This window comes from Scleropages formosus, chromosome 21 (genome assembly GCF_900964775.1).
Source record: "Scleropages formosus chromosome 21, fSclFor1.1, whole genome shotgun sequence".
In the NCBI taxonomy this organism is placed as follows: domain Eukaryota; kingdom Metazoa; phylum Chordata; class Actinopteri; order Osteoglossiformes; family Osteoglossidae; genus Scleropages; species Scleropages formosus.
The window spans coordinates 14,477,666-14,487,751 of NC_041826.1; the positions used below are offsets into that span (position 1 = coordinate 14,477,666).

General features: G+C 47.0%; 2 protein-coding genes across 5 annotated transcripts; one reads left to right on the forward strand and one right to left on the reverse strand.

The window, feature by feature from the left end:
- The first annotated feature begins 520 nt into the window (after positions 1–520).
- On the forward strand, positions 521–7,261 carry LOC108918642 (hematopoietic lineage cell-specific protein-like). Of its 4 annotated transcripts, XM_018726103.2 has the most exons (13): positions 521–578; positions 1,301–1,575; positions 2,506–2,558; positions 3,364–3,478; positions 3,592–3,702; positions 4,048–4,114; positions 4,232–4,348; positions 4,469–4,558; positions 4,663–4,808; positions 5,392–5,508; positions 5,597–5,699; positions 5,856–5,924; positions 6,125–7,261. In XM_018726103.2, exons 2-13 carry the CDS (start codon positions 1,441–1,443, stop codon positions 6,280–6,282), a joined length of 1,281 nt encoding a protein of 426 aa, XP_018581619.2. In that variant the 5' UTR covers positions 521–578; positions 1,301–1,440; the 3' UTR covers positions 6,283–7,261. The 4 variants fall into 4 exon arrangements, with proteins under 4 accessions (XP_018581619.2, XP_018581617.2, XP_018581618.2 ...); XM_018726101.2 differs by having other exon boundaries at positions 4,232–4,558; XM_018726102.2 differs by having other exon boundaries at positions 4,232–4,558; positions 5,859–5,924.
- A 51-nt stretch (positions 7,262–7,312) lies between these two features.
- Positions 7,313–8,650, reverse strand: llph (LLP homolog, long-term synaptic facilitation factor). Its single transcript, XM_018726106.2, has 3 exons — positions 8,566–8,650; positions 7,669–7,901; positions 7,313–7,564 (listed from the first exon to the last, which is right to left on the reverse strand). Exons 2-3 carry the CDS (start codon positions 7,886–7,888, stop codon positions 7,398–7,400), a joined length of 387 nt encoding a protein of 128 aa, XP_018581622.1. The 5' UTR covers positions 7,889–7,901; positions 8,566–8,650; the 3' UTR covers positions 7,313–7,397.
- Between the last annotated feature and the right edge of the window lie 1,436 nt (positions 8,651–10,086).

Here is a 10,086-nt window from a genome sequence, read left to right on the forward strand (position 1 = left end):
GGTATCATCCATCTCTCGCAAGGAAAAGGCAGGATCGTCATGCTTCGATAGGATGGCTGGAGTACAATGCTATATGACCCTTACAATGACTCTTCCGTCACTTCTGGCACAAATCTAGAGCATTGTTGAAAATTCCTTTGTCCACCTGAGAAACGTTGCCAGACTGTGTCCGGCACAAATTAACTTAAATTATGAAATCATTTGTCTTCTGTAGAATTACTCTGGTCTCAAGCTCTAGTAAGTTTGTAATTCTGACCCTAGAACATCAGTTCCTTTTTTACACTCATCATTTTTAAATGTTATTTCCTTTTTATATTATCTTTTTTCACATCTTTATTGTTATTTTTTATAATGCTTGTACACTCATTTTTATTATTGTACCCTATTGTTGTTTTCAACACACTGTATACTGTAAATCTTATGATTATTATTATTGTTACAGATAAGTGGGCAGCGCCTCTGTAACATCTGATTGGTCAATGACTGCTTTGCCCCACCCACATTTTAATAACACGAACCATACAGCCTAGGGTGCATTTTTCACGAGCCTGGCATTTAGGAGTCACAGTCGCCACATGGTGAGTGTATATAAGAATAATAATAATAATAATGATAATAATAATAATACATAAAAAACAGAAACATGGGTTTTTGTCATTTTTAGTGCATTTCAGTGTTATGTGTATTTTTTAAAGTTTTCTTTAAATGTTAGAAATTTTGTTTCTTAATGATTGATACAATTTAAATATTTGAGAAGAGTTTTTATTAGTAGTGTAATGTAAGTTGTTCTGAAATCTGCAAACACTGTGTGAATCAGCAATATTACCAGCCCAGCTGTCACGAAACCAGGGAGGATTAGTTTCAAAACAGCTGGTAGCGGAGGGGTTCGAGCTGCAGCCTGTGGACCCGTAGGTTGTAGGTTTGATCCTCCCATCTGGCTGTAGTGCCCTTGACCAAGGTGCTTACCCTAAATTGCTCCGGTAACGTTGCCCAGCTGTATAAATGGGTAAACAAGTGTAAGTAGACAGTGTAGGTCATGTTGGAGAAATGCATCAGCTAAATGAATGAATGTTTTTTTTAAAAAAAAAAAGTGGTAATTGCTGCCTTGGTAGTCCTGATTCCTCTGTGTCCGAATACTTTTTAGTGTTTTAGGACATTTGAAACAACCCAAACTCCACACAGACCACTAGCACTAAATATGATGGATGTAGCAAGGGTGATTCCCCAGTACCTTCAAAGTCATTACACCACTACCGTGTAGTAACTAATTCCTGGTTGCCGATGTGTTTTGACCACACAGGATATGAGCTTCTCGGTGCCGCAGAAAGCGCTTTGCGTCTCTCTTTGAGCGTTTGTGAAGAAGTGCTGCTGCTCTGGATGGGCCCCTGTAGCGAGAGCCGCAGCGCCCGCCCTGCCGCCCACACGCACCGCTGAGTTAAGATGAACGGTACGTCCGCGTACGGGGCCAAACGCTCCTCTTCCAGCTCCCAGATGCGGAAATCGGCAGCGGGCCGCAAAGCCTGGCCGAAGAGGACCTCCGTGGGGGACGACACCCACGCCGACCGGCGTGCGCAGGTGAGCGGACTGCGACCCCGGCGGGGACGCGAGGCGGAGCTTGAGACGCTGTCCCCAAGGACAGACGCGCGCCGTGCTTGCTCCCTTTGCGTCCTCTGGACCCCTCCGCAGCCCCCCCCAGCCAGCAGGTAACGTAGCAGTTAGAGGTTCCGCCTCTCGTTGGAAGGAAACGGGTTTGAGCAGGGTTCCCTGAGCAAAGTTCTTACCCTGAATTGGTACAGTAAAAATTAGCCAAAGGTAAATCGAGGAGCTTAGAACTGTTGGTCACTTTGGAGGAAAGGGTTAATAAAGGAACCCTTAAAATTTAAGATTCCGGCTACCTCGTATAAAGTGCAATATTTAACCTCCACGGGGGTAATAATAATATGTGCAATAATAACGTGCAATAACCATTGAAGCATTAACATTATTATTAACATTAACCATTAGCCTGTTAATATTATTATTAACAGTCTTACTGTAGTCTTTACAGTGTATTTCACTGTGTATGGGATATTTTACTGTGTACTTTGTGTGTTTTGTGTGTATTGTGCATTTTATTCTCCCCCCCCTTCTTAAAGTATTTGTTCTTTTTTAATAGTATTTCCTCCTTTTTTAGTATTTACCTTCTCTATTACTGTAGTAATTTTATTTATTGTATTATTGCAGTTTTATTTATTGAAGTTTTAGTGTATTTATTGCGTACACATTGCTTATACGTTTGACTCTTTCAGCATCGCACAAGAATTCCTATGTGCCCGGACCACGTGTACGTGTACAAATGGCAAATAAAGTTCTGTTCTATTGTATTCTAAAATAAGCATAGATGTATTTAAAGTGAATGTTTTAAGTAAAACACTCAGCTGCGAAACTGTGAAATTCACTTTGAGCAAGTCCAAGTCTTAATAATAACATCTAATGGCTTTTGTCTTCTTTAAATATCCTTTTCAGAATGACGTCTCTGAGCAGGAGCAGCGGTGGGCAGGTCACAGGGAGCACATCAGGTAGTGTGTGTGTGTGTGTGTGTGTGTGTGTGTGTGTGTGTGTGTGTGTGTGTGTGTGTGTGTGTGTGTCTACCGATCTTCTGGGACGAATGTGTGAACTTAGCAGGGCTCTGTGGCAAAGGAACAAAGACGTTGTAACAAAGGCATATAAAGAATTTTCCACACGCACACACACACACACATTTTCGGAACCACTCGTCCCATACGGGGTCGCGGGGAACCGGAGCCTATCCCGGCAACTCAGGACGTAAGGCCGGAGGGGGAGGGGACGCACTCGGGACGGGATGCCAGTTAGTCCCATGAAATGATTTTTAAGAGAAGTGGACTCGCGCAGTTCCCTCATGCCGTCGACTAAAGTCATTACTGGGAAACGCAGAAAACGTACTGCCTTCGTAGACACTGGAAGAGGAAGTGAAAATCCTCCGCGGTATGCCCGCTGTCTTGCCAAATACGTGGCTGGTAGCGTGATGTGCTCGGTCACTAACATCACTTTTGATCTGTGGGAGGGGAGCGTGTCACCCGTGGCGCCACGTACGTTCGCCGAGAGGGTGCGCGTGGCGTGCGTGGCTGCGTATCGCTTTGTCTGTCTCCGGACACCGAGTGCGGCTTAACTCCAGCGCAAGTTCCAGCTGCAGCGGCCGCACGTCTCTCTAGCCTAAGGACACAAGTGGAGGATGGAACATTCCGGAAGCACTCGGTGCGGCTACAGAGGGTCTACGTCAACTCGGTTCTGTTAAGCAACTATGTACGTATGTGTGTGTGTGTGTGTATGCACATTCATAAGGTATGTACCATGAACCCACAGTGTGTCTGAGCTCAGGCAGAAGGTGTCCCAAGAGCATGCGATGTTGAAGGAGAAGCCTGGCGCCCCCTGCAGGCCTGGGGGAATATTTGGCCTGGAAAGGAACCACATAAACAAGGTGTGGAGCCCAAGGAAACCCAGCAACCCAAGCATTTATAGACCAGTAAGCTAAACCGCAGCACATGTGCCGTACATCTCGCTCCCCGTGCGTTTACACGTATGATTTCCCAGGTGCCCATGGGGCGCAGCTATGTGGCGCAGATGGAGGGGCATTCTTCGCAAGCAGAGACCGTGGTGAGGACTGGGCGGAGGTTAGGTGTGCAGAAGGAGCAGGTGGACAAGGTGAGGAGTCCGGGGTGTGGGGAGATGGGCGTCATCTATGCAAAGGCCTGCCATAGAGGGTAAAAGTGTGCCAAAAAATTGCCCAAAATGCACTGGTAGTGCACTGCACTGGGTGTGAAGAATATTGGTAAGTGGAACTTTAGAGGAAACTGCAGTAATTATTTCTCGCTATGATAAGACTATAAAATTTTGTTGGGAAAAAAAAAAAAACACAGAGTAGGAAGTATGTGTGTGAAAAGTGTGAAAATTCTGAAAACCGCTTTGCTTCCTGTTTGCCCTGCGGTTTCAAACCACGTCCCTTTCCAGCTGTGCACTGCAACTGGTCTCCTTTCGGTTTACCTCCAGCTCACCGTGGGACTCAAGAGCAAGGACCATGCGGAAAACCGCGTCCGTCGGAGAGACGCCGTTTCGGGTCAGTGTCGAGCCACTTCCCTTGAAAGCGTCAAAGGGAACCGATTTCAAAATGATGCCCGAGTCTTTCGTGGCGCTCGAGCCGTTTCGTAACCTGCTCGCATTTGTTTGGGCCCAGCTTGTCCGAAGGGGCTGGGCAGGATGTTCTCAATGCAGAAGCTAAAGGAGAAGGTGGACAGGGCTCCTGAGAGGAAGAACCACGGAGGCGAGGTAGAAAAGGCAGAGTCTCAAAGAGGTGAAGGCACCCCGAGAAAGTACACTCGTCATCACAACTTGGAGGAACTTCTCTTAAGTGTTAAGTGCGCTATTAGTGGTACATCTCCTCATCTCAGCCGTTCTTTCCTTCGACTCCAAGAATCCCCCCGGATGTTTGGAGCGGAGAACGAAAAAGTCGCCGCAGACAGAAACGATACAGGGATCTCAAAGAAGCAGAAGCCTCAGAAAGGTGACGTGACGCCTTGTCCTCCGGTTACCGTTGGTTATCTGTGACGTCCTGCGGAGGGGACAGTTCATTGAGAGACTAAGCTGCTGAACGGTTTGTGCCCTCAGAACACGTTGGTGTGTCTGTCCCCAACGCGGGGGCAGCGGCCCTCAGGACCGAGTTTGAGAACTTGGTGCGGACGCTGGATGAAGACAGCAGGAGACGGGTAGAGGAGGACAGAGCGAGGAGGAAGAGGAAGGAGCAGCAACAACAGGCAAAGAGCGGACATACACAGCATGTCACACACTGCCCTCCAACGCATAGGACCATCCTCATTAATCCATAAACACCTATTTTTTTTTAATATTGTACAAATTGTTCAATATGAATCAGGGTTGTTTAACCACCTCCAGATCCAGGTTTTTATACAAGCACATGTGTCTGAAGACTTACTGGTGAGGACACTTATAAACCCAGGACATTCGATTCATCGGGAGATAGTTCCAAAGACAGAATGTTTGCTCTCCTCACTGTAAGAATAGGACAGAAATGCAGTGAAGATGCAGGCACACTGCCGGTGTACAGATGGGGCTGGGAAACACAGCTGTTCCTGCGCAGGGGGCAGCTGGTAATGTAGCGGTTACAGCTGTTGCCTGTGGACCCAAAGGTCAGGGGTTCATATCCCACCTCCTTCTCGAGTAGCCTTGAACAAGGTACTTACCCTAAAATGCACCAGTAAAATTACACAGCTGTACAAAAGGGTAAATAATGGGAAGTCGCTTTGGAGAAAATGATCCGCTAAATGAATAAATGTAATGTATATCCTCTGGAATGACAGTATTTCTCCTTTACATCAGACACAGACTGGCAGAAAAGTTGAGAGGCAGCGGACACCCCTGGTTCTGAACAGCGGAAAGACCCCCGCGGCCTTCGCTGTCCTCCATCAGGTGACGCACGAGGAACCGCTCACGCAGGTGCCCACATCTTTCCATGAGCCTTAGCAGGGTTTCCCTTCTCCGCAGTGCCCGAATCTTTCTACAGTGACTCACATGTCATCAACAGAAGCAGCAGATGACAGGCAGTCCAGGCCCAGCAGCGGGACACCCGGAGCACAGTTCGGAAGAGGACGGGGAGTACGAGGACATGGGAAAGGCCCCCGTGCAAGGTCAGGAGGGAAACGCGGCCGTGGCACGCAGCGCAAGCGAAGCCGGAGACCTTTCTGGAACAACAGAGTTAGGAGGATAGCCGAATAATTGAAAGATCATACAAAAAGAGGACCTTAAAATTCAGTCTTTAAGTGTCTGTCATTTGTTTTGCACAGCAGATGAAAGCGATTACGAAGACCTGACCCGGCGCACGTCAGCAGTGGCCATGTACAGCTACCGCGGAGGTACGTGTCACTGGCCAGAAGCTGGCTTCTTTCATCGGAAGCACAGCCTCGTTTTTCAGCCCCATGTGTTCTGCGGTTACTCTGATGTCCTCCGGGACCACAGGCTCTTGGAACGTGTCCATGTCTTGACTGCGGGCAAATTGTCACGTGGATTCACTGTAATTCTCTGCGTCTGTTTGCCCCTGCCCTCACCTGCACAGAGGACGAAGACGAGATCTCCTTCAGCGTCAGCGACGTCATCACGAACATCGAGATGGCTAGCGAGGCGTGGTGGAGGGGTTACTGCCACGGGCGCTTTGGTTATTTCCCCGCCTGCTTTGTGCAGGTATTTCAGTGCAGCACCACTCGCATCAATTAACGATGATCACGGCAGTCCGGGACGCCTGAAACCAAAGCTTTACACCCTGATTTCATCACTCAGGGTTCAACATTAATGGAACGAACGGGGAAAAAAAATTAATAAACTGGATGCACAATGGCAACCGCGATTATAAAGAAACCATGCGACAAATACGCAGACGGTGCGATTTAAGGTTCGAAGTCATTTTCTTGCTAGAAAGTGGAGAAATTCGTCAGAAATAAAACAAAACAGCCCCTGTATCTTGCTGTTTCAGGCAATTTCTTTCAAGGAAACGCCGCGTAGTGCCGCATAATCAAAACGTCACACAAAGGGAGGCAGCAATCTATAATCAGCTACTTTTTTAGAGCATGAAGCACTGACAAAAGTATGAGAAATGGAAGAATAGGAACATTTTAAAAAATTACAACATAAAAGATCATTTATATTTTCACGGAAAGAACTTTTTCCTGGTCTTAAACACATGACAAAGAACGGCACCTAACTTGACTGACGGTTTTTTCAGGCTGTACATCATATCGCACGGAAAATAAGTGGTAAAACTGTGTACAATAAATGTGTGTGTTTCTTCAGTTCCTTCCCATTAAAGGATATTTTATGTCTAATATGTTCCAAAATTGGACAGGTGCAAAACGTGCCGGGACAGGACACATCTGAAGTGTTCCAGTCCTATGGAGAACCGAGCATAAGGAATTAATGTTGAATCCTGTAATCGTTTTTAACTTTTTAAAGAAAAAAACTACACTTTACCTCTGAAGAGCCATATCAGCTATTAGCACCTCACTCGCTAATACATGGATATGTTTGCTAGAATTCCACAGTGCATTTCTTTAACAATTTCTGGTGGTTTAAGTGTCTTCAGTAGCAGTTTCACAGATTTTAATAAGAAAACTAATAACAGCTCCTCCAAATGTTGACACTCGGTACCATTTTGTAATATTTGTATATTTCAATTGTAATACCTTACAGGTATATATTAAGTGAAGCAAATGGCTCACTGCCACTGTTACTTGCATTAAAAATTGAAGGCAATGTGATCAAAAATGTTGTTTTTACACACGCACACACAGCTATATTACAGTTCCGTTTGTCCAAACAGTAATCTGGAGATCAGTTCACCACGCAACCCCCTTTTTATTCTTGGGCTTCCCTTTCTTCGCATTGCGCTTCTGTCGCAGTTTCTTGGCCTGCCGCTGGTGCATCCACGACGGGTACTGCCCGTGCTCGTCCAGCCGAGTCCTCTTATTCCGCTTGCTGTCCGTCTCCATCTTTGCAGCGGTGTCTGAGGAGAGACAAGCGGCTCTGCTTAAAATGCCCAAGTCACCGACACCGTGCCGTCGGGCCGCGACACAGTCGATCCCCAACATGGAATAGTGAGAAACTCACTGTCGTCACCCTCCATCTCCACATCGACATTCCTGGATTCGAGCTTATCCGCCGAAACCACCGTGGCGACTTCCTCCACGTCCTTCGCGGAGATCTCTCCTTTCCCGTCCGCGGACAGGCCCAAGGCGGTCTTCAGACGTGCCAGCTCCTTTGGCGCGTTCTTCTTCCTCTTCTCCGCGCGCATCTTCCTCTTCCACTTGCTCCGCAGGCTCTTCGCCATCTCTCCGAAACACCTGAGGAAAGAACGTGCGACGTACGTACGTGCGAGAAACGAGACGCCGGCTCTGTGGCAAGTTTAGGCCTGCAGGTAGGACACTGACTGGATTCCATAGTATAATTTAGCGTTAGTGTCACCGCCACCTGAAGGTTCCTGTGTAGAGTTGCTGCCCTGAACAAGGTTGCAGGTTCAAACCCCACCTCCTGTAGTACCTTTGCGCAAGGTACCTACCCTATAATAATAAGTATTCTAACACTTTGAAAAGTGTCAGTTAACTTGGGCTAAGCTAAGGTAAATGAGTAGCTAAAATAAAAATATCTTGACTTGAGGAAGCAGCAGGAATTCACTACATACAACCAGCAGCTGTGTTGTGGCCTGTGCTGACATGGAATGGAAGGGCACTGATTGTCTGGAGTAATTCACGAGTAATCGTAACTGTGACACCTGAACAATTTGGTGCCCGTTGCTGTAACACGTTACAGAAGTACTACAAGAAGAAGTCGTACAGGACGTGCTAGCAGCGCTAGGCTAGTTTGTCGCATTTGCTTTTATCAAACTAATTCATGTGGGTACCACGTCCGATATCCCTTTAAAACGTTTATCTTCCCAAAACTAAAAGTCGGTGGTTTGGATATTAGTTGTAAATTAACAGAAGCATTGCTTTTCAGATTATCACTTACCTAAACCGTGCAGCAAATACGAGACAATCCACACGTGTTTTGCGCCACTGCGGCAGCCGTAAAGCGCGTCCGGTTTGCGACAGTTCGCGACCGTTTGCGACAGAGCAGAGAACGACGGCAATAATTGGCAATACCGTAGTAACTGTCTCCAGATCAGTTAGTACGTGCGAGAAGGGCATATGGTATTATTAATAATATTTATCAAGTTAAACGATATTTACAGTAATATAAATGGTCGATTGCCTTTGTGAAACGACGGGCGAAGCGAGTGGGGGGTTCGTGACTCGCCGAGTTTTCTCGGCACGCGAGCGTGTTTCCCGCCGGCCGCTGACTGACACAGTCTCGTGAAGTGTGAACTATTTAGTCCCCCCCCGGGCCCCGGCATTTGAAAAGTCATTACAGCACTTTTGTACGCGTTTCGCAACCAGATCTTTGAATCTTTTTACATTTAATTGATGAGCAAAACGGGACTGGGCCACAGACTGAAGCGGAACCCTTCAAATTGCGAATACGCGCAACGCGTTATTAATCTGAAAGAAGGTTCGAGTATTTCGAGTACAGAACATGGTAACTGTAGGGTCCAAGTGGTCCAGACAGCGTGGGGTTCGAATTGGGTACCGTGCAGAATTATTAAACGCATTTCCTGGACTAGTGTAGTGAGTGTAAGTCAAGTACCTATCTGTACTCAGCCTTTGTTTCATAACTTCATAAAAGTAAGAACTTGGGTTGTGGTTTATGAAGGAAATGGTGTGTGTGGGGTGTACAAGTTATACCGAACGTTTATTTTGAACGATTGCGAAAACGCTTCCAGTAAATAAGATCCGGTACAAAAACACAAGGTGTCGTCGAGCGGAAAAGTCGGACAGAGCTGCTCTTCGGAAGGATTTTGGATTCAGACGAGCCTGAGCCTCGTGGCCTGCTGCGTTCATAAGGAAGCTGACCGGTTTCCACACAGCAGTCACCCTGGAAAAACTTTTGAGTCAGAGGAAAGTCCTCAGGAAGTCAGCGTGCCTCCGAGTGACGTCGGTCGTAGCGGTCGTGACCGTGGTCATTCGTGTGAACCAGGCAGGCAGAGCTCGGTGGTGGGAAAGTGAACTCGCTGGAGACCCAGGCCAGCACTTCTCTTTCCACTGTTGCGCCATTGAAAAAGACTTTGGAAAATTCTTAATGATAATAATAATAATAACAGTAATAAAAATAATAAATGTCAATCTTCCGTTTTTAAAGTTGTCTGATCACTAGTGGCTCATCAATACGCAGACCATAGTTTCAACAAACATGAGTTTTTTTTTCCACTCGTGACATAGATCAGCATCTCCCTCAAAATACACACACACACACTTTCCAAACCACTTGTTCCATTCGGGGCCGCGGGGAACCGGAGCCTACCCAGCAACACAGGGCGTAAGGCCGGAGGGGGAGGGGACACACCCAGGACGGGATGCCAGTCTGTCACAAGGCACCCCAAGTGGGACTTGAACCCCAGACCCACCGGAGAGCAGGACCTGGTCCAACCCACTG